Genomic DNA, 23892 nt, shown 5'->3' on the forward strand with positions numbered 1-23892 from the left:
GTTGTAAAACCAGCTACCGTATATACACGTGTATAAGCCGAGTTTTTTTGTAGAAAAATTCGTTCCTCAAGTGGGGGGGGGGGGTCGGCTTATACTCAGGTCAGTTTTCGATGAGAAAATTTCGACCCCACAATCAGTAGTCATTTTTGTAGTAGGGTTCGAGAAACCGGCATTATTGGTATGGGATATGTTTAAAACCCCGATAATGTCACAAACGAGGCAAAGAAATCGAAAACATCATTGGCTTTGATACCAGGTGGGCTAATGTCGATTGTAAAGGCTTATGTGAGCATCAACAAGTCTTTCAAAGACCATTTGAGGAATTTGTGGATCCGAACGGATGAGTTCAGATGATAAAAAAACTACAAAAAGTGGTGCCTTGAAGAAACCTGACATTGTCCTAGTGTGCCAATGGGTACATGAGGTGTGGAATTCTGTTTCCACCGATCCTTTAAAAAGTGTTGCATCAGCAATGCGATGGACGGAACTGAAGATGATATCCTATTTGAAGGTGACAATGGCGATGGCAGCCCAGATGAAGATGAAAACAAAGATGCCACACTCCCTACGATGGATTACAATGAGCTTGGAGACTCAGAAGAAACGAATTAAAAATTTTGAATCGTTTTCTATTGTAAATTTTTGTAAACTATTCATTTTGCATGAAAATATAAGAATTTTTTTTCTCTGAAATGCATGGATTTTTTGGGGTCAGCTTATACACGGGTTTTCAATTTATTGCAATTTTGGTGGTCCTGAAGTGGGGGGGGGGGGGTCGGCTTATATACGAGTAGGCTTATACACGAGTATATACGGTACTTAAGACTGTTTTCCTCAAAAGAAAATATGCTTGGTTCTTAAGAAATTTGACAGGTGCTTTATTTACTTTATTTTTTTATTTTAAATCCCTGGAAACATTACACTAAATGATAAAAAAAATCGATAAACTTAAGAAATAATAAAGAAACTAACAGAATAAAACAAGTACTTACAATATTTGGCAATATCTGGCATGGAGCGCTATGATTGGAAAGAGAAAAAAATTATTCATACATACTTACAACACTTGAATTTCATAGTGAGAGAAATCCTACTGAAGTTGAATGATCTTATTAAGATAGACAAAGAATCTGCTATGAGAACAGGGTCTTTGCTATCTCTGACTTTCATATTCAATTTGATTTCCATTGCTACTAAATTATAAATTATCAATACCTATAATAATAATCACATTGATGTAGAGTATTATTAAAGTTGCAGCTTCTGTGTTTAAAAAGTGTGGATTTTGTGTTACATATTAGTTGCCTCACTAAGATGAAAAAATTTAAATTAATGGTTACTACCCGTACATAGAAAGGAATCATAAGATATATGCATGTCCTCTCAAAAAAAAAAAAAAAAAAAAAAAAAACCAGAAGTTTGTAACATTAAAAAAATAAGAGTTTGTAATCACAAAAGATGGATTTGAAATAAATTAAATTACAAACAATCCTGTTCCTTGACATGGATGAATTAACTCATTTCTGGAATGATCTAAAAAATGTGTTTTGAGTGGGGCTTCCACTCAAAAAATTAGAAAAAGTAAGACTAAAAGGTAGGATGAGGCAAGGGTACCCCCCCCCCCCCAAGACAACATAATCGTAGTATTAAAAAAATCCTAAAAAACTTTATTAAACTTTTTTAAATAGCGCTATTCCAGTATCCTATAAAATTGACTTGAGCCACAGCAAAATGACAGAAATGACTTAGTCACAAAAACAATTTTTGGCCAAAACAGTGCACTAGCAATCACAGATAATTCTTTTTTGTCTCTCCTCACAATATATATTACATTCTTTTTTGTTTAGTCTTCCGCAGTCCAGTCCGCAACTCTCTTTGACAATGCACATAGCAAAACAGAAAATTATGAAGACATTAAAGTTTTTCAAGAATGATGCTCTTTCTAGACCACTTCCAAAAACACAATGCAAAATGTGTAAATTACCAGGTTCAATATAAATAAGTCAAGGTGGGTCAGATGGTTTCACTGCATTGCCCATCCCTGTTTTAAAAGCATTTGTTTGAAATTCAGCGCTTAATGCGAGTGTAATTGTTTTCGACAAATGAAGCACTTTAATTTCTAGCTCTTTGCTGAGCATTGTAAATATTGTTTATGCCTCTGCACATCTAAAATACAGAAGACAATTGAATGTTATTGGGTATCGTCAGAGTCACAAAAGCTAGAATAGGCCTATGTATCCAACTGCTTTGTAATGCAAACTGTTGTTTCACCTATACATAAAATGTGCACCATAATTTTTAATGATTGCTAATTACTGTCCAAGACCATGAAAAGTAAATACAAAATTATTTTTTCCACCTAAACAGAAGTTTTTAATGACTACTCTACTTGTTGAACCCTCAAACTGAGCAAATGAAAACTTAATAAACCAAATGATCCACATACCCCCAAAAATAACCATGAAAACGATGCAATTTCTGCTTTGGCAGAATCATTAGTTGCAATCTATAACATTGTACCTTTGGCAATATATCGATGATTTCCTGCTCAATTAAAACTAATTACACTAATTTTGTAGATAGGATTTGGTAGGAAAAGTAGGGTGAGTGAGAGCCCTGAATGTATATTAGTCTTTTTGGCACCCCCCTTCTAACACTAAAGAATTCTTTTTGGTTAAAAGAAAAAGATCCCTCCCATTTCAGTCTTTTTATCTTTTTTTTTTTTTAGATGAAGGGAATTCAAGTGACAAGGTGATCTGACAGATATCAACAAAAATATGAAAGGAAAGGTTGATTGGTGGAAACCAGCGATCGCCTACATGCATCTAAATTCATGATGCACGCATCAAAATTCAGTTTTACTCCTCCAAATATTTTGGGGTGCAAATATAATGCATATTTCAGACATTTTTTTTAATATAGTAATTTCGCACTGATAAAAAAATACTCATTTTTTTACAAAAATATTCCTTAAAAATTGGGGGGGGGGGAGGGTGAAATTTCTTTTCCAAATTATATTTTCGGATAATACTGGTGAAAACCTGAAGATGTTGTGATTGGGGATAAACCCACCGAAATTTCCTAAAGTAAAAAAAATTCACCTCCTACATGAGACATAAATACAGAATAACCTTAGGAAGAATTTTCAGAAGAAAGAAAAGGTAATTGGGAAAAAACATTATTGGAATTTTTACTAAAGAAAACTGTCATCCCAGGGCTCTTTGCAGAACAATGCAAAACACACTGTGGCATATGTATGATTTGATATTAAAAATTTGCTGAAACAACAAAGTTGAAAATTTTACAGGAATTATCTGGAGACAATGAAAACTTATAAAATTGGAAAATGTGGTTTAAAATTAACGTAAATCAGAATATTCATTGATCAGAAACTATAGGTACCTTATCAAAAGTGATACTTACTAATTTGCTGCCTTCAGGTGTGAAATAATAAACATCTATAGCCTTTACATTTTTGGTCTTGCTAATAGTCGCCCTGTGAACAACTTCTCTCATCCAACCTATAAAATGATGCAAAAAAGCTTGAAACTACACAAAGTACATAATGATGGTTTTAAATTTTGAAAAAGAAATAAAAGAACCTCAAATATCTAAAAATAGCTCACTAATGATTAGTGCTTACTGAAAAGAAAGGTTTATGCCTAAATGGTTTCACACACAATATGGTCATACAAAGGGTGATCAAATGAAAAGGTACGAAACGACATAAAAACGCAACAGTTAAATATTGCATATTCCGCCATGGGAGAACGTAGCGAGACATCTCGGGATGCGATTGAAGTCTCTGACTGGGATCGGAGCATGCACGGGCGCCCGCATGCGCAGGAGAGAGCAGAGGCTCTTATCAAAAGCGGCGTCCAAATGATGCTGCAGTCCGTATGAGGACAAGATGGCGTTCGTGTTGCAAAATTCGACGATTGAGGAGCAGCAAGGTGTTATCCGATTTCTGACAGCGGAAGGTGAGAAACCGGCAGCTATTCATCGCCGGATGGTGACAGTTTACGGGGAGAAATGTGTCTCTGACAAGTCTGTCAGAAAATGGAGTGCCCGTTTTCGTGCAGGCCGTGAGAGTGTGGGTGATGACCAGAGACCAGGCCAGGCAAACACTGTCATCACGAGCGATCTCATCGACAAGGTGGACGACCTAGTGCGAAGTGATCGGCGTGTCACATTGCGAATGTTGGCGGTGAAGGTGGATGTCAGCTATGGAACCGTGTTGTAACGTGCCGATGGTCCCCCGGCGTAAAAGTCTGTAGTCGCCGTTACGTAAATCTGTTGTTTATATTATTTATTTGTTACTATTCATCGGCAGCGGTGATCGTATGGCGACGATCAAGGCCGATCGTGATGTCCGCCTGCGATCACATGCAAATGAGGTGACCTTGAAGCCGATTGGCTTGATTAGACACGTGCGGTCGAAAGTTTTTCTTTCAAATACCGGCCGTACGTTGTAACAGGTCTGATTCCGCGTTCATCTTTTGTTTGTTCTATTCAACTGAAGCCCTCTAGTAGGACAGGTTCACCGTCTTGCTACCGTATCCATTGGCCTTAAGCTGATTAGTTAAAATGCAATAATTTACATTGTTTGAATCCGTTTTCCGGCAGGTCCGGAATCGAAAATATTAGATAATCTTCACAGTCAAAGTTCTTCATTGCTGATCAAGGTAGTCCGGTTCTCAACCGAGAGGCCCCCTGGAGCTGATCAAGGTGTTCCGGCTCTCAACTGAGAAAACTTCTCTGATACTTGCGGGGAAAGGCTAACAACATCGGATGTCCGATCAATATAAAAGTTGACTGTTGATGATCATCAATTGGTGAGCCAGTATCTTTACTGTTAACGTCAAATAGAGGGCTCCACGTTATACTAATCTATTGTTAAAATTGACTAACTTTATAATTAATTTGAATAAATAATATTTCATGCGAAAGTTTATTTGCAATCATTTTCCACTTGTCGTTTGCCACTTTATTACTGGATATTTCGAACCGGGCAAGCAACTCCCATAAGGGGCGTTGCAGTGTGGACAATTGTTCACGACAGGTTGCGATATCGGAAGGTGTGTGCCGCTTGGGTTCAGAAGCAGCTCACCGACCAGCAAAAGGAACTGCGTATGGGGCTAGCACTGCAACATCTGTTTCGGTATCAGGAAGACCCCGCTTTCATGGAGCGGATCGTCACAGGTGATGAGACCTGGTGCCATCACTACGAGCCAGAGACAAAGCGGGACAGCATGCAGTGGAAGCATGCGTCGTCACCTCCCACTAAAAAGTTCAAAGCCATGCCGTCAGCAGGCAAGGTGTTGCTCACCGTCTTTTTCGACGTTCAAGGTCCGCTACTTGTGGAATTCCTCAAGCACAGAAAAACCATTAACTCCGATGTGTACTGTGAGACACTCCGACGCCTACGCAGGTCCATCAAGAACAAAAGACCGGGGCTGCTCACGAAGGGTGTGGTTCTGCTCCATGATAACGAGCGTCCACACGTCTCCAAAGTCACACACATGGAACTGGCCAAGTTCAAGTGGGAGCCGTTGGACCATCCGCCCTACAGTCCGGACATGTCGCCCTGCGATTTCCACGTGTTTGGTCCACTGAAGAAACACCTGAAAGGGAAGCGCTTCAACTCGGACGACGTACTCAAGGACGCTGTGAAGGACTGGGTCTCGTCACGGCCACAGGAATTCTGGGAACAAGGAATCCTGCGGCTTGTTCATCAGTGGGATCGTTGTGCTCAGGCCTATGGTGTATATTTTGAATAAAGTCTACATTTGTACCCACCGTGTCGTTTCGTACCTTTTCATTTGATCACCCCTTATACAATGATGCCTTAGAGCTACAGATTCCGTCGTTTCTTTCTTCAAACATTTTTTAACCTAGATATCAGGTGATTTTGACAACAGAATATAAAACCACATTTCTCTGAGCAAAAAAATAAAAACCACGTGGATCTATGAGCCACAGCAAGTAAAAACATTGTAAATCACTTGAAAGCTGTGCACCATCAGCTTAGGAACATAAGCAGATATTGGCATTTTGAATAGGGGACATTGTTCATCTCCCCTCACCCAATTTAATAATAAAATTATTTAGTGAACGCCCCACCCCTTCTGTATCCAGTTACGATGAACAGTATTCTTTCATAATTAGCTTGATTTCCCTGAAAGGGCCAAGGGAAGGACCACCACTTCCTTAGAAAGCATTTGGTCTGAAATTGGCAGGTTTGTAAAGCAATTAAAACTTGACAAGTCATATTAAGGCTTGGATGGTCATGTAGGACTAAGTGTACCACATACACAAACTCCTGGTTTTTCTTTTTCATTTCACGAAGTATTTCTTTAGTGAATATTTTAATTGTCTCCGTTTTACCAAAAAATACTTGGTACCTATACTAAACGCTTCAGTTGCAATCCAATGAACTATTTTAAGAGCAATAAGATATTTTATGCATGGGTCATTCCATTTCAAATCACCCGGCAAAATGCCAAAATGACACCCATAGTCTCAGATTTCAATGATTTTTTTTTTTTTGTTGTTTGTTGCATTTACCATCCTTATTAACCGTGTGAAATATTATTTGCATATCTCTAAAACTTTTTGAGAAAAAAAATGTTGAAATTTATCAAAAACTGATGCAGATGACTTTTCCGAGGCTCAATTTTTAAGCGGCATTGTTTGAGAAAATAAATCATAACTTTTTCAATTTTCAACATATTCAAGTGAAATTTTCACTGAAGTGTTCACAAAAACATACAGAATATGAATAAAAATAATTCATACATTTGCATTTGAAATTTACATGCAAAAAAATTAAGTAAACTTTGTTTTTGTGGAATTTTTCATTAGAAAAAATACAATTTTTCAAACATATTTTTAGACCAGAGGCACAGCAGTTACCAAAACAACTGTTATTTTAAATTCCTCCTAAATATATGAAGTAAAATACTGGAGAAAAAAAATAATGGTTTATTGACCGTTAATATGTTTATTCTGGCTCGCAACACAAAATTCATCGAAATAAGACTGGATCGTTCCGATTTCAAATCATTCAACTAGATACTGAAATGCAACCCATCATCCCAGATTCCAATTATTATTTTTTATTTATTGCTTCTACCATGCTTGTTGACCATGAAAAGTTTCATGTACATATCTCAAAAACATTTTGAGAAAAAAAAATGTTTTCTAACCTCACGAATGGCGTTTCTTAGGCTAACCCCATTCAAGCAATATTATTTGTGAAAATATATAACTTTGCAGATTTTCAATATATTCAAGTGAAATTTCCACTAAAATGCTCACAAAAAAATGTAGATTATGACTAGGAAAGAAAATTTAAACCTTTGCATTAAAAAATTAGATTGGAAAAAAATCGTTGAAATTTAATTTTTTAACAAAAGCCATTTACAAAAGCTCTCCTGCTTTTCTCACGGCATATTCAGTGACATTGAACTCTTCAGATTTTTTTCCTTGTTCCCCCTTTCCTAAAGCAGGGGCCAGAGTTAAAATTTGCAGTTTTCCCCTTGTGATGGGTAAATTGAGTCTTGTTTCTAATTAACTTTATCAAAATATTCATATTTGCTTTCTGTTTAATATCTTTTCTTCAAAAACTTTACAAATATTTGATTTTAAAATGTTGCAAGCAGATTCAACTTTTCTTTTGGCATTGTTTGACTTGCACTGTGGAGCTACCCTATGAAGTTTAATTGGTGACTCTTCTATGTTCTGTAGAGATTAATTTATTTCTTCAAGTGCTTCTTATTTAATAATTGACATTTTTCCAAGTTACTTCTCTACATTACTATCACTGTTCATCTCTTCACAGTATTCAGTTTCTTCATTTAATTTATTGTTGTTTATATTCACTGTCTCTACAGGCATGGCATATTTTTTGCCCTGGAATTGATTTTGTACAACCATTTATTTCATTTATACATGAAAAATACAAGTTTACTATCCTTAAACCTTTTATTTTTTTCTTATGACATTTTAAAGGATTAAAGCATGCTTCCGGATATATTTCATACTTTGAGAAAAAAAGCTCTATGATGCTTAAGCACACAGTAGATAAATGTTCAGAACTTGCTCCACTCCTCAATATTGATGTCCGATGGGTCCAATGATGTAATGGGTAACAGATTTTACACTTTGCATAACACTTTTTATGACAGTCAGATCGTTTTTTTTCCAACACTATAAATTTCAAGTGTCTTTTCTGACATTTTACTTTGAATTCCAAAATGATATAAAATATTTAGCTCAAATGGAAATTGTGTTATCATAAGAAAAATTTGCTAATCCTGGAGTAGGCTACTTTATGGAGCACATTCTCTGTCTTCAGCAAGATCATAATTGAGACTTGCATCATTTGATGGGGGGGGGGGGCAGTTTAGTTCTAACACTTTTGGTTTAGTTTTCACAATGAAGCAGCAACAGTGACTTTATCATCACCTGCTGGGATGATAAAGTCTTATAATTAAATAAGACACCAGCTGCCCTCTGAAGGACAAAGACCAGTGTGCCATAGTTCATATCTTTTGTGTTGCGAGCCAGAATAAACATATTAACGGTCAATAAACCATTATTTTTTTTCTCCAGTATTTTACTTCATATATTTAGGAGGAATTTAAAATAACAGTTGTTTTGGTAACTGCTGTGCCTCTGGTCTAAAAATATGTTTGAAAAATTGTATTTTTTCTAATGAAAAATTCCACAAAAACAAAGTTTACTTAATTTTTTTGCATGTAAATTTCAAATGCAAATGTATGAATTATTTTTATTCATATTCTGTATGTTTTTGTGAACACTTCAGTGAAAATTTCACTTGAATATGTTGAAAATTGAAAAAGTTATGATTTATTTTCTCAAACAATGCCGCTTAAAAATTGAGCCTCGGAAAAGTCATCTGCATCAGTTTTTGATAAATTTCAACATTTTTTTTCTCAAAAAGTTTTAGAGATATGCAAATAATATTTCACACGGTTAATAAGGATGGTAAATGCAATAAACAAAAAAAAAATCATTGAAATCTGAGACTACGGGTGTCATGGCTGGGTGATTTGACATGGAATGACCCGCATAATAGTTTCAGCATTCCTTTAGAAAGTTGCTTAGTGATAAAAATGAATGCAGAGTCGAACTACACTACTGTGACAACATTTTTTATTGACATTTTCACTCCAAGAGTAGTGAACCAGCAAGGTGCAAGTAAAAGGAAAAATTTAAACATTTTACAAATTAAGCGTACAGCTGAATAATGGTCTATGTTACATTTTGGCAAAATAAATTTTTTGACTGAATAACGTTCTATATAGCTCCCCCTACATGCTCCTAAAGTAAGTTCCTGCAGAAACTAACAGACATAGTTGCCATGCACCTGCCACAATCCATGCAAAAAAATTGTTTCACCAATGACTTTTATTATGTCTCCTGTAAAGTTTGAAAAACGACGTAGATCATTATTTGGCCATAGAACTTGAAACTTATCAGTTATTACTGTCACAGGTTAAACAAGTTATTTAACAGATTTTAAAAGAGAGAACCTTTGTTGGCTTGGCCAAGCACCACAGTGGGTCCAAAACAGGACAGAGTGTGAAATTCAATCCGCTTGGATTTCGATAAATAAACCTCTATCATCTTATTGTGTCACTTCCAGCAATCTAGAAACATCCCAGACAGCACCAAAACATTTTTATTAAATGTGCTATGATACACGTGTAGAGTCTGGAGATACGGCAAAATTAATGGTCTCTTCACAAAGCATCCAGACTTCTGACACTGACTAACATATGTATGGCATCGAGAATAAATGCAACAAGATCTTTAACTGCTTTTTTTAAGTGGTGGCATCTATCCAGAGAAATAGTGTATATTATATCTTTCAACATCACTCACCTCCTGTAAATGGAATGTTTGTTTTACTCCTGTCAAATATTGATTTCTTTCCTCTGGATGGTGATGGTGTAGTAAATACCGGAGATAGCATTTCTTCTATGTAAAGTAGATATAATAATATAATATATTGCAGACATAAAAAAAAAACTCAAATACAGTCATACCGATATCATAGTAACAGAATTTTGTATTAACTGACAAAACAATGATTTGACAATGAAAATAGACTTGAAGCATAGCATGTAGTTCAACAATTTTAATTTAAAAAACATATAAAAACTGATAAAAATTTAATAATCTACACTATATAAACAAATAAAGAAATGTGTTTTTAAGCTTTAAAATTAATAGGGCAATGAAAGAACTATGTGAATGATACATATAAGGGGTTTAAAGTGAGCCTCTTCAACCTTTTTGAGTCACGAGCACTGCCTATACCCATCAAACAAAGACCAACCAATATAGTAACTTTGACATACTTATGCCTGAATTTTGCATACTGCGATCCTAGCCATTTCTACAGCGTGTTCAATTGAAACGTTGATCAAGTCGTCTTGAGCATGAAATCTGACCAAGCATTGAGTGCTCTTGGTGCTTGGAAAAGCACCACAGGACTTGCAAGCAACAGGTTAAAAATGTGTGGTCTAAAGAAAAGTTTGTATTCAACCCTTTCACTGAAGAGAACTCACCCATAGGAGAAATTTTCAGCTAGGTCTATCTGTAATAAGTTGGCATAAAGGACTCAGATTTACAACCGGTTTCAATGCTTGTAATAAGGAAATTAGTAAAAACTGCCAAATATTTATATAACTATTATTTGTTGTCTCTAATAAATAGGGGTAGAATGAAAAATGTAAATGAACAAGTTATAGAAAATTGCCAATTTGTAATGAATCTGTTCCAAGAAAGACAAGGGCAGCTACTATTTAAATGCCTCAGTATTGCTTCAAAAGAATAATAAGAATTCTTTTATTTTGTAGCAGTTGTCATTCAGTCTTAATGGGCAGTTCATGTGGTTTATACATAGCTGCCAACTTTTGAAAATGAAAATTCGGGAGATTTTCACGCAAACCCGTATTTTATGCTAAAACCACTCCCTAATAAATACAATAGGGATTTTTCCAAATAAATAGGGATTTCCCAAACATAAAAGTTAAAACATAGGGAATAAAATCCCTACTTAAAAACTGAAGTCAAATTAAAATAGGGATTTTACACACATGGAAGTTAAACCCTTGGGAATAAAATTCCTACGCAAAAAACAAGTGAAATTGGAGGCCAAAACTTCAGTGATGTAAAAATAAATATTGTGTTCAATCAGAAACGCTGTGAACAAACTTTCTGAGCGAATGACCCCAAAATCATCGGAAGATGAAGGAAAACACCGACAATTTGTAAAGAACACCGACACATTTTTGTGACACTTGCTTGATGTTTTTTTTTTTCATTTCATGAGTGATGATGGCAGTTTGGACATAAACATGACCGATGTTTATGTCTGTAACATAACTTGTACAAAAAGGAAAAGTCTGCCCTCTTCTGGAACGTTTGATGAAAGGAAATTCATCGGAATAAGTATCTTTAAAATAGATTAAATATGTTTTTGCTTATCAGTATTCATGCTTTGTTATATCGCACGTACGTAACTTCAAAAGAAATTTTGACCATATGCGCGTCACTATAATCTTCGATTATTATCCAGGACTATTGGCTGCTAAGCCATTTCCCTGCACGATAAGACAAACAACTTTCTTGTTACCATCAGAGGGTTTGTAAAACTTCCTTAAAAAGGGAATTTCTCCATTTACGACGTGTGACGTCATTTCGAAAGGGAAAAAAAAGAGGCTTCATGATGCCCCACAAGAAATTCCTTAGGGATTGTTTTCATCAGTGGGGATTTTTTTAATGAAGTAGGGAATTTTTAGGGACAATTAGGGATTTTTGTAAAAATTTAGGACATTTAAGAACTTTTCGGGAGGTCGAGCGATGAAGCTAAAATTTGGGAGATTCCCGAAAAATTCGGGAGACTTGGCAGCTAGGTTTACATGTACACACCCCGTGGGACAAATTTTTAATTTGTATCAAGCTCTTCTAGATGAGACTGGGCAGTACTTTCAGTAAAAAATCAAAATTTATTTTCACTGCCATTGTTTCCTCTTTTAAAGGTTAAGAAATTTCAATTAAAAAAATCTACAAAGCATAAAGATTTATTCTATGAGAAAAGCCTGCACAATTAAAATTAATATAACTACAGTTGACACTTGTTATAACCAGGGTTGTCAAATTTGCTACCCGGGTAGATACCCATTTCCCCCCTGGCTGGGTTTTTTAGCCTAAAAAACCAGGGTTTTTTTGGGGAAAATGGTTTTTTTGTAGGGAACATTGTTTGTTTTCGAAGAAAATGTGTTACTTTCAGGTTAAAATTTTAGTTTGAGCTTAGTTTATGTATTCCAAAAATTGCTGCATAGTGCAGTGTTTAGAATATGTATATTTTGAAATAATTTTTAATGATTTTTTAAGAACAAAAATGTGATAATAAATAATTTTTTGGAATCACAAACACCCTTTTTTATAATTCTTCTACCTTTTTTATGTAAGCATTTAGGTATGAGATCCACATATTAAAATATTTTACAAGAAATCGCAAACAGAAAATTGTAACCATGGACTTTAGTTTAAAAAATATACCTGATATATGTGATAAGCATACCTACAGAAATTTATTTATAATACACAATAATTTTTCACACACACACACAAATCCTTGTATAAATAAATTGAAGCATCTGTGAAGAAGTAAACCAATGTATGTAAACTGAATTTTCATTCAAAAAATATTTACATGTTTTTGCAATACTTTTTAATAAGTTTTATACAGGTACATCAGACTTGTGAATGACTTATCTCCTCTTAGCCAGATCATCTTTTAATTATCAGTGCTCCTTTAAAAATATTTCAGAATTTAATTTAATGAAGTAGGGATATTCTTTAACAGTGAGGAATTTAGGAAAAAGAGAAGCATGAGAGACTTTAGCTCCTAAAAGTTTGTGTTCAATTATAAAAAAAAAAACTGGTTCTGGTTACATAGCTGAAAGGTTTTATTTTTGACTTATCAGGACACTTTTGGTTACATTTTCTGCGGGGTCTGAAAAATTTGGAGAAAAAAAAAATCAGGCACCATTCTGATTTCTCAGAATTTTCATTATCTCCAAATTCATTTATTTTACCACACACAATTTTCTTGCTGCAGTTCTGCATACAACTCAAGGTTCAGATATAATTACACAGAAGTGTGTGTTTTTGTGTGTGAACAACTATTCCCTTACTTATAATCATGGTCAATTTTATTGATCAAATACATAGTTTAACATTCACCAAAAATATATATTTAGACATAATACAGGGGTGCAAGCTCCCCTCATCTATTTCGGAGCAGCAAAATTCATTTTTGGAGCAGAAATTTTGAAAATGGAGCAGAACTAAAAACGAACTATATCTGCAATATTAGGAGTAATTTTTCTGTGAAATGCCAAAAGTTTTGCCAAAAATGGTTGAAACAAATAATTCTAAATAAATTTCCTTCACAAATTAAAATCTATTTAAATTTTTTCTGAATTATATTATCTGTCACTACTAAAACATGCATTACTGAAATGACGAATAAAAATTATGAGACTCTTTTCAAATTAAGCAACATGCATACTAAAAACCTAGGCAACAAGAATTTCTGCTGCTTGAACACCAAAATCTTATTCATCCTGATATATAAAAATAGTGTGTGCAAAAAAAATGTGTGCAGAATATAATAAGGGTTTCCGTGAAAAAAAATTAGCTTCTCACAAAATTTAAAGGAATTATTAAATTTAAAAGCAAAATACAAAAAACGAGAAAAATATAAATACCTTATTTACTTAAACAATTTTTCAACCTAATAGCATGTTAATATATTACGAATCACGAGTTGCTTTCAGAAGTTCAGCATCTCAATGACAATTTTTTTCAAATATTTCATGCCCTTTGAACATAAGATTTTATATGTCTTATTTCATTAAAGCATTGGATGGACATATTTTTCAATGTTCGAACAGACTTTTATTTATTTGTTAACAATGAACTCTCTTTCACTGTCTGTGTTACCATGTGCTAAAGATAAAAAAGCCTTCACCAAAACTGGCAAAATTTTGAACTTTGGGCTGCTTTCAAGGTTATAAAGTTTGAATATGTCAGCCCAACATCTATCTATTCTCTGAACTGATTTCACTTCTTGTAATTATTTGCATTGTAGTGCAACCCATTCATCACACATAATTAACAATGTTAAACAACATCCCAGCAATACGTGAGGGAGTAATGTACCATCCCAGCAATGCACGAGGGGAAGTGCAAACGTTTCATTCTCTCCAACATGTTTTGCGAAGGTAGGACATTAATATAAAAAAAAGGTATCTCACAGAAGTTATGTAAAATGAGCACATGCTCCTAGTACAAACTCCTTCCTTTGACTATTGTTAAAAGCATGCCCCTCTCCCACCAATGCAGTGGCGGACCGTGCCGCCATATTGGGCGCCGCCCTAGGAGGGGTGCCAAATGGAATGGAAAGGGTGAAAAAAGCTTTGTTTACAAAAAAAAAAAAAAAAACAACAGCGCCGTCAGTAGCGCCAAAAACAGATTCCGCATGGGTAGAAATTGTTTTCCTCGAGCCTCCCCTGTGTTCACCAAATCCGGATTTTCGCAATATGAAATTGCCACGATCGGCAACTGCCGACAATAATCACACGACCGCATAGTGACTAGATGACAAAACTATGAATATTTTAGCTGGAGTTTTAACAGATCCCATTTTTTTCCAATGATCTTCGAAAAATGTCGGTAATTTAAACGAGTAAACCAATCCTCATTTCGATGTATGCGGTCTTTGAACGCAGGTTGGCAGCCGCAAAATTACCGTAATTTTCAGCATATAACAGAAAAAACGGTCTCCGAAATCGGAAAATTCGGCATATTCATTCAGGGACTTTGATAGTCCGGCGGTTAACCAATAACAGTATAGCACTTTATACTTCAAGGTAGTAGAACTACTTTCCAAGGTCACGATATAACGCGATTGTGGTAGATGGTGGGAAGTGGAAAAAAAATTAAAGTCTCTCCCTCCGTATTTTTTTCCGTGTCTCGGAAAGAACGCGTCCCGTGTACAAAATTGTCATTCTTCTTTTTCCTAAATTCCCGGTATTTGACGCACTACAATGCATTAGCGGTACCTCCACGAACCAGAAACAAGAATTGGCGCAAATGCGCAGGGATTCGGCGCCTTGGCACACCATGTAGCAAGAGAACCGTTTCGGCGCAGTTTGCGCAGCTCTTGCACCCCTGCATAATATAAGATGTACACATAAAGGATATGCATTAGGGTAGGTCAAAGAAAATATTTGCAAATCGCTATAGTGCGAAAAAGTAGCCTCCTTTAATAAAAAGAAAAATGATGGAAAAAAATTTAAAATTGATTGACATCTTCCGGTCATGCATCGTAATTGAAGTTTATGAAAATTGACAAAATTGAACATTTTTCTTTAATTCTTTTAATGTTACTTAAAATTTGATGATTTATGTGCAAAAGTTTCTTATGCTTATTTTATGGTTCAATAAAGTAAAATTAAAACATCATTGATATTGCAATCAATGTTTATCGGTCGCACAATGTGTTCGAAAAACTGGAATTGACCAGATTTTTGCAAGTTTCGTTGTACAGCTCTTCGCATGCTTTGTCAGAACAAAATGACCCACAATTAACCATGAAGAGGTGGCTGCACATTGAGTTCCACCTACACTCTATCCAATCAACCATCCAAAGTAGGAGAGTGTATGTACTTTACATCATAGTTACCAAAATTGACTAGGATTTACTGGTTTACAGTTTCTTCTATTGTTTGTTTTCCAAGTGTTCACGTTTAAAGTCGAACTTTTGCACAATGAAACTTGCAAAAATTTGGTCAATTCCAGTTTTTCGAACACATTACGCGACCGATAAAATTGAAATATCAATGATGTTTTAATTTATTTTACTTTATTGAACCATAAAATAAGCATAACAAACTTTTGCATGTCGATCATCAAATTTTAAGTAATATTAAAAAATTAAGAAAAATGTTTAATTTTATCAATTTTCATAATCTTCAAGTACTATGTACAACTGGAAGATATCAACTGCTTTTACAATTTTTTTATGTTGTTTTTCTTCTTATTAAAAGAGGCAACTTTTCCGCACTATAGCAATCTGAAAATAAAACTTAATTTTTTTTTCAACCCACCCTGTTGTACATACATGTTTAAGTTACATATTTTGAAGTTGTGGAAAAAGAAAATTCAATTTTCCTCTCATTTTGCCCAAAATCCCGCCTGGGCTGTAAGTGAACAATTATTCTCTTATTTTATTATTCCCAATTTTATTAATCAAATACATAGTTCAACATGCACTAAAAATATATATTTAGGCATAATGCAAGATGTACACATGTTTAAATTAGATATTTTGTGGTTGTGGAAAAAGAAAATTTGATTTTCCCCATTTTGCCCAAAAAAACCTGGGTTTTCTACCTAAAAAACACGGGGGTTTTTTACAACCCTGGTTATAACGACCCCACATTTTATAGACCAGAGGTTCTCAATCTTTATTGACTCGCGGAGCCCTTTCAAGTAAAAAATTCTATGGCGGAGCCCCATAGACCAATTTTTTAATTATTCATCAAAGTTACAGATTTATTTTTACTATTTGAAAATATTTATAATTACTTTTAAATTTTTCTGGGTTTTTTTTTATTTTCCTCGAGCGGCCGCGGAGCCCCTCGAGAGTGCACAAGGAGCCCAAAGGACCCCATGGAGCACCGGTTGAGAACCGCTGTTATAGACAATTCCATTACAATGACCAGTAAGACAAGTCTCAAATGTTCTCATATAATGAATAACCTATATGTTTTTCTTCCAATATAACGTCAATTTTCGGCAGTTCGATGGAGGTCGTTGTAACGAATGTCTACTGTATTTATATAACTATTTAACTCACAGCCCCCTAATACACAAATTTGCTTGTGTTGTGTTTACATTTACAGTAGAGCATCAATTATATGAATGCGAAGCATTTCGTTCTGCAAATTCAAAATTGTGAGCCATGTAGGAATTCCACTAGCAGCTGATAGCAGCCACTAGTGCTTTTAGTGAAGCAAAGGAAAATTTTGGTTTTCTTTTCCCAAACTGTGTGTGTGTATGTATGTATATATAGTAAGCATATATATATAAGCCTAATTTAATGGCCATTTTCAACTTGTCAAACTAGGCTAGTCAGTTCTCAGTGTTATTTGTAAGACAAGTGATATAAAATATATACACGTTTTGTGTTCAATATCACTGTTTCTTTGTTTCACATTGCCCCCATCACACTGCTAGAATTTTTTTCCATGAATGATCAGTTACCTGAACAACCCCACTCCCCCCATTGTTTCAGATAATCAATGCTCTACTGTATAACATTTATAATTTCATATTTAAAAAATTGTCATAACCCAAGATAAACTTTTGGAAGTCTATACCATTAAAAATGTTTTGTGAATCTTAGTTCTTCCAATGTTAAGTTTATAATAAAATAAATCACTCACTTTTGATCTTGCCCATTCCACTAGCACTCTCTTCATGGACCTTTATAGATACTGCCGGAGCAGACTGCATAGGAGCTTTGTCATTTGATGCCTTATCACTTTTTTGGTTTGTTCTTTTAAACCCAAATGAGACATGATCTGTAAATTCTTTTCGCTTGGCTCGCCTTTTCCCAGTTCTCTCTGTATTTTCATTATTTTCAGCAACTGTTTCCTGTGCTTCAATTTTGATACGCGGTTCTGAAGAGCCAGGTTCCATTTTAATAGATATTGGTGGACCATCTCCATTTTTGACTGTCACTCCATCACCAGAATTATCTGTTGTGGGTGTCTTTGCATTAGCTTCAGTACACTCATTCCCAATAGAAGTTGAAACACCAGAAGACTGTGTTTTCATCTTTTTTTTAACACTCTTTTGTTTTGCTTGTAGCTGCCTTTCTCCTGAAGAATCAATATTCTCATTCAAAGCTGTATTTTCTGTCATTTCAGGTAAATTAGATCTTAATTCCACAGAATTGATTTCTTGTTTAGACACACAACTGATACCTTCAGTATTAGGTTGTGGTTTGCCACCATCAACTGACACGCATTCTTTATGCTGCTCATTGTCTGTATTCCGTTCCAAGTTATAATCTCTCTCCATATTTTTTGGACTATTCCCAATAAAGGAATCTTCAGAAGCAGATGAATCAGACTCCCCAGAGGAGGCAAATAACTTCTCTGAGCCATCATGCTCTGATTCTGCAGGAAAGTCTTCATTTTCACACAAGGTTTCTGCTGTTGAATGATCGTGCTGATCCTTTAGGACATCTGTCACTACATTCTCATATGATTTCTCATTCACTTTTTCATCTATAAGGATACCCATTCTTTCATTAGCATGGCCATGTAATTTTTTTTCATCAAAAATTTTATCCATTTTTTCATGAGCACAAATATGTGCATCACCTGCCTCATCATCAACAAATTCCTTTGATTTTTCTCCTTCTGCATCCTCAAGGAATTCTTTTTCTTCAACTTCAAGACATGGAGACTGTATATGACTCTCTTCCATACTAGGTTTCATAACAGCATGTTGATTTTCACTTGACTCACTCACAACTTCATCAGCTATCTCAGAAACAGGAGTAACAGTACTCATTGATGGGGTATCACAGACTTCACTGTTTCTGTCACTGTCGAAACAATTCATTTTTAAATCAGACACATCAGGAAAGCTTTCTTCATTGGCTCCACTAGTTTCAAGTACAATATCTACAGTATCTTTTGGTAATTCAACAGAACTGTTTATTTGGCTAGTAGCTAGAATCGCGCTACTCTTTTCAGAGTTACTAGTACTTTTGTCTTCAATTTCAACTGATGCAGACATGACAGATGTTTCCTCTTTAATAATATTATGCAAACTCTCCTTACGAAGTTCAGTGCTAACTCTAACAGATTTTCTTACTGAAGGTGGTGTTGCAGATTTTGACTTACATCGATGACTGCTTCTTCCTCGAGAGTGGGAGACACTTCTCGATATAAGACTTTCTATCTTTAACTTGCTCTTCACTTTCTTTGTGTTGTTTGTCTTAGAGATTCTGCGAGACCTAGAATCAAAGTTATGTGAATTATTTTCACCAAAAGAATCATTGCTGAAGACTTTGTTTGTTTTCGTTTTACATTTCTTTCTAGAATTTTCATTTGATAATGTTGAATGAGCTAAAGATTTACTAACATTAAATAGCTTGGTTTCAACAGCATCAGAGGTGCCAGCACCATCTTCACTGTGAACCGGTTGAATATCTGAATTAATTTCAGGCCTGCTGATATTCAGTTTATCTACTGGTTGAGAAACACTTTCAGGTTGTTCCTCAACGTTGGAACATTTCATGTCATTTTCAGAAGCTAAAGATATGCTGCTCTCTTGCGACATACTATCAACAAGTTTGGTTTCTGATGTCCATGTGACATACTGTTTCTTGCTCTTGCCATCCAAATTCAAACTTTCATCTCCAGTTGACTTTCGTGTAATCTTCATGGTGATTTTTTTTGGACTGCTTGGAACAGTTTCATTCTCATCAAGTTTTTTGCACACATCTTGCTTATTATGTTTCACTTTTTCATTTGTATCCAACTGAACTTTAGGACTAGAAGCTGCACATTGAGTTTGGGAATTTATTTCATCAGAGTCAGTTGACATGGTTGCATCAGCTGATTTTATTTCTTCAGTGAAATTAGAATCAAAATCTTTTTTCCCACCAAAGATCAGACAATCAAACTGTGCTCTAAACCAAGAGCCTGAATAATCTAAATTAGAGTCTGGGGATAAAGGCACATCATCAACGATATTGTCTGAAGAGGATTTCTCTACATGTGAAGAGCTTGGTTTTATTGGTTTAGCACTTAGCATTAAGGAAACTATATCTTTTCTTATATCAGAAGCATTTCTAGTTTCACTCAGTTTACTGTTGTTTAATTCTTCATCACTTTCGCTATCTTCCACATTAACATATTTTTCTTCTGGGTCATATTCATCACTGATTACATAATCACTATTTGCTATTTTATTTTGATTATATAGCAATTTTTCTACATCAAAACCTTCAGAATTACTTGTTTCTGGCTGTTGAGACAAATTTGCCTCTGAATTTTGCTTGAAACTTGGCTCAAAATTCAAGCTTTCAACATTGCTATCAGTTTGTGATAATGCAAGCTGTAAAACAGATTCTAATATGGTGTTGCTTTGATCCGATGGAATATCTTGCAAATTGACTATGTGTGGATCAGTTGATGTGCGCACACCTTCATCAGACCATATAAGGGGATTAGAAATGTTTTCATTGTCCCGAGAATTATCAGGTTCCTTTTTAATTTGTATAATGTGGGTAGTTTTATTTTGATTTCTGTTCCTATGAGTATTATCAGAGTTTAATGAAGGAGTTAAATTATACAAAGAAACGGTATTGTTTGGAAGATTGGAAATAGATAATCTGCAAGGTGGTTTTTCAGATGTCGAAGACAAATCACTTATTCCAGAAATGTTTATGGCAAGCTCTGGATCACTACTATTTTTCAAGTTCGAAACCTTGTTGATATTTGGGCACAAATTCAATTCATTTTCATGGACAGTAACATTACGCAACGTGTCAGTATTGTAGTTCACTAGATCATCACAACTTAGTTTGACAGTATGTGGAGTTTTTAATTTCACAGAATCGCATATGAGATTTTCATTGTTTGTTTTAGTTTCAGAGGCTTTTGCTTTCTCATAAGACTTCAATATCACAGTATTACGGTCACGTTTGCTATAGTTATTTTTTCGGCAGAATTCATCTATATCAAGTCTTTCACACTGAACTGATAGAGATTTTTTCAACAAGCGGTCCACACCTGCTATTTCATCTATCTTTTCCTTCTGCAAATACTTAGGTATTGATTCTTCTATATATTTTTCTGAGACATATGGTTCTGAAGGTTCTGATTTAATGTAATCATGTTTAAACTGGTGATCAGAAATATTTATGCTCGTAACTCTAAAACTAGAAGATCCATTTGTGCTCACAAACTCCTCTATCTGTCTGGGAGGACTATCTGAAGGACTATGCCATGATTTATAGTAAAGTGCTTCATAAATTTCTAGAAGATCATAAATGTCACAGACAATCTCAGGCCGATCATCATGAACATTTTCCAAGTCTGTTACATCTATGATATCACAAGTTGAGTTCTTATTAACAGTATCAGAAGCCTTTGAACTTCCCAGTAGAGGTTGGTTTTTAGTCTTTCGTCTTCTAAAATTTTTTGGTTGACTCAGACTACTGGCACATGTAGTCATGTCAACTACCCTCAGCAGTTTGAGATCTGCAACAAGAAAGTTTTCTTTCAGATCACTTTGAAAAATAAATTCTGACCTTGCTTGGTCAGGTAATATTCAAGATACACACTCATGAAAAAAGTTAAAACAAAAATGTCTAGTCTGCATTTTTTTTCAAAAAAGTAGATTTATCAATTGTGTTTCAACTATCACTGATTTTCCCAAACCCACCCCCCCCCCCTCTATTTTTTGCACCTAATACTTATACTTGTTATCTGATTTGTAGAACCCAAACAGAAAGTAACAAGTATATACCTTGAGACAAATAGTAAGGTTAATAAGAACCTGCATGTTAATATGTACCTACTTCAAATTAGAAACCATCATAAACTTCTATCTCTGACTGCACTTCAAGGTCAAAGTTGAAATTGTGGCCACAGTAATCCTTATGAACGGCATTTGCTGGACTTATAAAGAGATGTAATGCAATGAAGTCCAATATTCAAAAGAGAATCATTAATCGAATCCATGAACAAAGTTATGTCAAAATAAATGATTTATCATTTCTATGGTAAAATGAGCTTAAAAATGCCAAAAAAAAAGCAATAGAGTTATAGCTGCAAACAGAATACCAAAGATGCTTTTTCTAAATACATAAAATTTCTCAGATCAATGCCATTTTCCTGGAGCAAGTCTGGTGATTCGACAAAGATGGGGTGGGAAAATATTACTTTCCAGCTTTTATCTCCAAAAGAAATATTTTCCTGCAGATAGACCATACTATGCTACTTTCTCAAATCTTCACTTTTTTAAAGCACACACACATGGTTCCAAAAATACTTCAAGAATTCTTTCGCATAACTGTTTTCAGCTGCATGCTCCACGTTATCTGCAACTATCTTCAAAATGATGAATAACAGATCTTCTTTGATTATGATGAGTACATTCGACTTCATTTAATTCTGAATAAAGCAGTTAGAAACTCTGAATTGCACCTTAACGCAGACATATCTGTAGCTTCTAAAATGACATGTTTGATGAAATTTGATTGAGGGAATAATTTGGAGCTAATACAAACAAAGAATATCTTTCTTAAGAATAACTAAATTACAGTAAATCCTCATTAAATCATGTTCACACACAATAGGTTTTTAACATTCAAGGACTTTCAAAAATTAAAAACAAATTGGTAAGACAAGGAGGCAATATTTCATTGCTTTTAAATAAGAGGCATAACAAGCATCTAATGTGCAATGGGGAAAAACCTCCATTATGCAATACATAGGCAAAAAGTACAGTAAAACTTTGATCAACTGATATAATTTGGAGAGGCCTATGTCTGTAAATTGAAATTTTGGATGATCAACTATGTATAAATTTGAATGTATATAAAACGTATAAGGTACATCTTATCTGCATTCTTTATCAAAGAAAAATTGATATACACAGCTAACAAACATGTTAAATGTTTTGCTATTTCATACTTTGTGTGTATCAAAGCTCCATTATCTCTGATGAGTATCAATTCTTGCTGCAATGACTGAGCAATTCCTCAAAAGAATCATTAAAAAGCATCGATATTACTTATTTGGTTCTTGCAAACTTTCTTTAGCTTCATTAACCTTTTCATCAGTAAGAGAATTTCAAAATTCAGAGATAATTCCCCTCATGAGTAACAAAAGAATTATCAGTAAAAAAAACCTATGTTGGATAACAGTTTCAGATATGTTAAGGTTGGATAATTGAGGTTCCATTGCAACATCAGATTAAGTAATAGCTGATTAGGTTTCTGCGGCTGCTGTTCAATGAATATGATTCTCTCGGGATAAAAAGCCATCATATATTTGAATGACAAGTTGCGTAATCTGTGGACTTCTCACTGACAGTTGGTCTAAAAATTTTCTGTGATTCAATCAGTCAAGAAAAGCAATAATAGTGATGATTCAGTGCTTGTTACAGTCAGTCTCATCTATATCTGTTGATTTGGCAACTGTTGATGTAGAAACATTGAATCATTAAAATACACAACCTCCAAACCGAAGAGAATCTTATTCATACACATCAGCTTGTTTATACAATCAGATCAATACATGCATCTTAGGAATTTTAATATTTTATAACTCATGAAATTAAATAAGAGAAACTAATAAGAGATACCTATAAATTGCAATTTAAAAAAAACTGGCACTTTCATGTCAAAAATATATTTCCTCTTTTCTGAATCATCAGGCATGGTTCGGCCAAGTTCTATCAATATTTTATTTGCTAATGAAAAAATTATTACTTGCACCTTTGTTGTCCACATTATATAAAGGCAGCATACTTGCATTAAAAAAATTAAGGCGGGCAAAAATCTAAATAAGTTTTTTCCTTTAAGACTAACGTTTTCATTTGCCACATGTCACTAGAATCCCACGAAAAAATCCAACATGAAATTACAAAGTATTGTTTTAGCTAGAACTCAACAAAATCAAATCACAAGCTGTCGTAATGTTTCAAGCAGCATTGTTTTTCGATCTGAAAGTATTTCATATTTCATTG

At 34.6% G+C, this 23892-nt stretch overlaps 1 protein-coding gene across 2 annotated transcripts in view; it reads right to left on the reverse strand.

The window, feature by feature from the left end:
* The window catches only part of LOC149088211 (uncharacterized), an 88130-nt gene that overhangs the window by 56012 nt on the left and 8226 nt on the right, over positions 1-23892 (reverse strand). The window contains exons 3-6 of one of the 2 annotated variants that reach the window (XM_089245560.1): positions 17559-21398; positions 9913-10008; positions 3424-3521; positions 993-1020 (exon numbers count right to left, since the gene is read on the reverse strand). In XM_089245560.1, coding sequence (XP_089101686.1) covers positions 993-1020; positions 3424-3521; positions 9913-10008; positions 17559-21372 — 4036 coding nt within the window. In that variant the 5' untranslated portion in view covers positions 21373-21398. The remainder of the gene's footprint in view (positions 1-992; positions 1021-3423; positions 3522-9912; positions 10009-17558; positions 21399-23892) is intronic. The other variant, XM_089245561.1, reaches the window with a different exon arrangement.

This window comes from Pholcus phalangioides, unplaced genomic scaffold (assembly GCF_987345545.1).
Source record: "Pholcus phalangioides strain wild (caught in Gottingen) unplaced genomic scaffold, Ppha-v1.0 ptg000003l_1, whole genome shotgun sequence".
Classification (NCBI taxonomy): domain Eukaryota; kingdom Metazoa; phylum Arthropoda; class Arachnida; order Araneae; family Pholcidae; genus Pholcus; species Pholcus phalangioides.